Source organism: Capra hircus, chromosome 14 (genome assembly GCF_001704415.2).
Source record: "Capra hircus breed San Clemente chromosome 14, ASM170441v1, whole genome shotgun sequence".
Taxonomy (NCBI): Eukaryota; Metazoa; Chordata; class Mammalia; order Artiodactyla; family Bovidae; genus Capra; species Capra hircus.
Window position 1 is genome coordinate 72864314 of NC_030821.1, and position 5776 is coordinate 72870089.

The window sequence follows — 5776 nt, forward strand, 5'->3', positions numbered from 1 at the left end:
GAAATACCGGCAGTAGACTCAAATAGGCAATTCATTTTAAAGGAAACACAAAATGAATACTAAGTATGTACCATTAGTAGTAACCCAAAATGTGAAAATAAGAATGAATTCCCTTTTGCCTTCCAGAGTGCCCACGATGAGAACAAGAGAGAACAGTTATACCCAGTGTTTATAGTGGTGTATGAGGATGGTGCAGCCAGATGTTGAAGGAATGAATTGTGGGGATTCTGACAGTGTGTACCCATCTCAAAATTGTGAATCTGCTTTGATCCAGAAACTCTATGTGTAAGGCTATAAACCAAGAAGACAGGATAAAATTATGTATATGTGAGAATAGACCTGTCAGCCTTATTTATAATAATGAAAAATGGAAATGAATGTACAATCTGCCCATGGAAATAAATTAATCATAATATATCTATATATTGAAATACCATGCTGTAGTCATCAAAAAAGGTTTATATATATATATAAATAATAAAAGGTTTTACTACTGAAACAAAGCATGCTTATATGAATGGATATGATGTAATCCCATTGTTAAAATTATATATACCTGTATTCAGAGGAGAATGTCTAGTTTAGAACTTAAAAACAGCTTAGTTCCACTGTGATCTATGCACCACGCCACCTTGCAGCTGGCCTGCAACTCCATCACACTGACTCCTGTGACGGCAGAGCCTTACCCTGCTGTTGGCAGGTCGTGATGGGGATGCGGTGTGAAGGGAACAGCTTTTCCACACACCTGCTGACAGTGCCTCGCTCTTCTCTTGCAGTCCTCCTCCCAGCCCATCGGGAACACTGACCATCACTTCCGGGCACGCCCAATACCAGTCTGTCCCAGTCTACGAGATGAAGTTTCCAGATCTGTGTGTGTACTGAGTGGCTCATGAAGACCTCAGCAGAAAGTGTAACAACTAGGGCCAAGCTGACTTTTCAGGGTTTACTTTACTGAAAATTATGATGGAATTTATCTTTAACCAAATGCTTGGCATACCAGGTTAGAAATTTTGTAGCTATATGATTTATAGAGTACTTTTGAAGATGGGTTTATGCCATGTTAATTTTTTATTTTTAGGTTCCTGTTGGCTTTTAAAATTGAACATATATTGGTCTCACATTAATTCATTGTTAAATAGTATATTTAAAGCCTTTCACAAACATATAATTAAAAAGTTAAGCCTTCCAGAGTTGAAGATGTATGAAGTGTCTAGTGTATTTCTTAGACATCTACGCAACTGCTTAAAATTAGAACTGCTTTTGTTCTCCTTTGTCTGCAAAAGCACAAACATACTAATATCTTAATCGTGGGCCTGCAGAACTGTCCTGGGGCTTTCTGTCCCCGTGTGTTGGATGTTGTGATCGGCATCCTTCTGTTCACTTACTCCAACAATATGTGACTGTCATTCCTCAACTTGTCTGTGGTAATAACATTTACTGAGTAATAGTCCTAGAATATGACCCCAAAATCTCCGTACATCTAAGTGTCTAGTTCTTGAAATTCTGTGTTTTCTGCCAAAAGTTTGACCATTCTACTTGAGAGTCTTAGAATTTACCCTTGGAGTACCAAACTGTGCAATATTTTTTACATCATAAGATGTATTTAGTTTACAGACTATACTTTGAAATTATAGTAGTATTTTTGCTGTGGCTCCATTAATTAAATGAGCTATATATTTAGAATAGGAAAAAAAGACATTAAAAACAGCTACTAGTTCACCTGTGAAGAGTGTATACATTTTAATTTCTCTTGAGAGCACATTATTTTACATTTTTATATGGTGCATTGTTTTAAATCCTCATAGTCAAAAAAATGCCCCAAATGGAGTTTTGTGTGTAAGATTTGAACTGTAGCTTATATGCATCTCTGTTTAGGATTCATGATATTACATTTGAAAAGAGTGCCTATGGGTTTAGCCATTAAGTGTGCTAAAAGATCGTCGGTTTAAGCTTGTGTTGATTTAATAAGCTATCAGGATTACATGTGCTGAGAAACGCATAGGGTTTTCTTAAAATTATGTACATTTTAGTGAATTCCATCACACGGCAAAAATGAACAACTTTCTTTGCAACTCATATAAAGTGACTTTAGGACATTTTTATAAAATAGTCTGTTTATAATTCTACCTTTTCAGGTTTTCGATTCCTTTTTACATCAAACAGTATACACATCACAGATTATGACCCAAAAAACAATTGAGTTTTAGCTTTAGCTTTTGTTTAAAAAGTCGTAGTGAAGAATGACATGTTATTACTTTGTGTTTGCGATTATTTGGGCACTTTCAGTAGAAACAAGATAGAACAAGTATACTCTAAATTTTCTTGAATATTTAAACCAAAGTACAGCGTCTTGAAACATCTCACAGAAGATTCTAGTCTTTGAAACCTGTCAGGCATCCATGGTGGTTTATTCAATGTAGAGAAACAAGACATTGTTTTCCAAATAACAGTGCAGTCACCACTGGGCTTAAATGGCTCCATTGCAGCTGGCACTGTAACTTTGGCTCTTGACCAGGCAAAAACGTTTCAGCATTTAATAGGCCAGTTTTTATGTTTTTCTTTATTTTTCCTTTTTTTCTTCTGTATTTTTAAAGAAAGATGTTAACTTTTGGATTGTGCAAAAATCTAAGCAGGGGGACATGCAAAAACAATCATCATCCACTTGGATGTCATTTTATAGATTAACACTGTGTGCTTTTGTATGAAAAATATATATAATTTAATAGTATAAGAAAAGAAGATATATATTCATTTGCACTCATGCAAAACAAACTTTGCCAGACATAATTTCACATTTCTCTGTGATTTAAAAATGCATGATGTATAGCATGTGAAAGAAAACCATTTCAGTTAATGTTTATCACACTTTTCTTGTGGTCTGTTTGTAAACAGTTGATTTAGGTTTGGGGGGTATTTTCTTGTGGTAGTTGTTTTTAGATCACAGTAGACTTCTGTATATGCTAGATTACTGAACTGGTCTCATTAACGATTAGTAGGAAATGTGGATTCATGTCCTTGGCTTGCTATCCCTTCCAGGAGATGGCAGGAGATCGTGCAAGTCATGGGTATGCGTGCTATTTTAGTATAGCCAGTTTGGGTACTGAGTGTTTAGGGTGTATTGCTATATTTTTGTAGATGTTTAAAACTCAATAAAAACTGTTCATCGTTCTCTCTCTGCTGTATACTGTTGTTTATATCACTCATTTTTTTCCTTGACATTGAATAATTAACATTTAAATGTTCCTTCTATACTTGTATTGTCTGCTTATATAGAGTCATTGGAATTAACCTGGATACACACACTCACACACACACACACACACACACTCTTCCTTAATACTTCTGAAATCATTTTCTTTAAGAATCTTAATTCTGTACTTTACCAGCAGTTAACTTCCTCACAATATTTTTCTTCTGCCTGTCTGAAAAGGGGGGGACTAATTTGTTTTATTTGTGCCAATATATGTACTAAATGTAATGAATTGAGTTTTTTGTAATGTAAAAATTCACTGTGCAATTCATATGTAAGCAATAAAACAAAATCTAATAACTTCTGTATAATAGCCATTCTTATAATAGCTATCACATTTATTAAACTAATCCACTGTTTGCATTCTATTAAGAATGAAGTGCTTTAGTAAAAATCAAGTTGCCAGATGGAGTCATCCTCACGTACGTGGGAAGAATCAGCTCCGTAGCTGCGGTCGTGATCAGACGTGGCTGAGATGAAGCTCTCAGCGTGTGCCTGAAGAGCACTGTTGCCGTGTCTGCATCTGTCTTCGTGTTTGTATTTCCAGCCCCACCCCTCTGCTGTATAAACCCCACAAAGCCTTTCTTTCAAAAAGCATAGTTCCTCTCTAGTACCGTCCGCCACCTGGCCTGCTTTGCTGCCATCCGTGGAGCTGTGCACCACAGCCAATGGGCTTCGGGGTCTTCCTGAGGGGTGCAGTGCAGCAGCAGGGAGCCCAGGCTCTGGGTTCAGATCCCACACTGCCACTTCCCAGCCGAGTGGCCTTCAGGAAGTGGCTCAGCTTTGAGCTTTGAGGTCTGTAAAATGCAGCTGTTAGGTTCTGCCCCTCAGAGGTTATCTGTTTAGGGGTAAGTGGTTAGAAGAGGTTCATCGGGTCATGCCTGCATGGCACAGAGTAGGCACTCAGTCTGTTTATCGTGAATGATCCTTGCATTCGCTCTGCATAGGGTCTTATTCGCTATTTGGGGATAAACTGATGAAACAAAAAGGAACTATTTGTAGGAATGAAGCCCCGGGAAAGGCAATAGGGTAACTGAACCCAGAGCAGAGGAGAGATGGAGGGATTGACCTTTGATGTGGATAAGGAACCCTGTTTTTCATCGTGACAAGAAGGAAGACAAAGACCGCCAACAATTCTGTAGCTTTGGTGGCAGGAAGATCAGGGCATTCCCACTGGAAAACTTCCATTTTCTCAACAGTATTAGGTGAGGCCCTTGTTAAGACAACTGGCCGCATGCCTTGCATTCCTGCATGTCTTGTGAACGAAGACACTGACTACCTTTATTCTGGACTACCTCTCTAAGGTTGTATACAGCATACAGACTTGGAACACAGAGATGGCAGGCACCCATCTGGTGATCTCCCTGGAAGGCAGGAAAGGATATCAACCGTCGGCTTGGCACTGTGACCTTTTGATTTCCTAAGGTTTTCAACCCCGTTGACTCCAGGATAGTCCATACCATGAGAGGCTCACGAACATGAACTAACTCCAAAGGCTCTGCTTTCCCACCTGAGGAGCAGGCAGGGACCTTGTACCATGTCACCGCAGGCCACATGATTCACAGGAATCGAGAACCAAGGATGCAATGTGAACCTAGCGTCTGTGTCCTTATCAAATACTGAGGGGGATTCTGGAGGCATTGCCTATTGCCTGGTACACGGTAAGATCTCAGTAACTATGGGGCAGGTGGGTGAATAGATGATATAGTTTCAATTTTTTGTAATTCCTGTTACATTCATCTGAGTCCAAAAGGGCATTTGTATCCCCCAAACTTACAGCCACTGGGATCATCCCCTATTTTTTTAAAATCAGTATTGCCAGACCCAAGAAAGGGTTATCAGTGTTTCTTCTTGGTGGCGGCTGTGGCCACTCAACATACCAGAAAGGCTGTCATGTCAGCCCTTGGCATACATCTTTGGTGGGCTACTGGTGACCCATGTCATCTCATAAGATTGATTAAATACACTCCGTGTGTATATATATATGTGTGTATATATATATATATATATATTTTTTTTTTTTTTTTAATAGGAAAGGTAGCTTTCAGTGATTAGGGAGTGGAGATCCTCTTTCACCCTCCATTCCTCTCTCATCTCACTCTTGCAGTCTATTCATTTGTCAGTATCCACAACATTGCTTCAAAACAAAAAAGCAGGGAACTTCCCTGGCAGTCCAGTGGTCAAGAATATGCACTTCCATTGCAGGGGCTGCAGGTTCAATCCCGGATCTGGAAACTAAGACCCTGCATGACACACGGCACAACCAAAAAGATTAAAACAAAGAAACGTTGGTTGGAATATTTATTGAGCGTCCCCAGTGCACTCCAGGAAGCCCCGAACCACCCCTTGTCTGCCTTCTCCAAAGGCACACTCGCATGTGAACTGACAAACAGGTCAGTGCGTGTGCAAGGGTCTCCCTGCACTGTGAGCCTCCGCTGAGGATATGGAGGATGAGACGGGCCCAGAGAGGCCACAGGAGCAGGAGGGGCTGACCCACAGGGTGTGCTGCTCACATCCTCTGGGCGT

The 5776-nt window shown here is 39.8% G+C and overlaps 1 protein-coding gene across 3 annotated transcripts in view; it reads left to right on the top strand.

The window, feature by feature from the left end:
• EFR3A (EFR3 homolog A) overlaps positions 1–3554 on the top strand; it is an 83170-nt gene extending 79616 nt beyond the window's left edge. The window contains exon 23 of one of the 3 annotated variants that reach the window (XM_018058574.1): positions 777–3554. In XM_018058574.1, the coding sequence (XP_017914063.1) occupies positions 777–882 (106 nt within the window). In that variant the 3' untranslated portion in view covers positions 883–3554. Of the gene's footprint in view, positions 1–126; positions 380–776 lie in introns of those variants that run through there. The other 2 variants (XM_018058575.1, XM_013969110.2) reach the window with 2 other exon arrangements.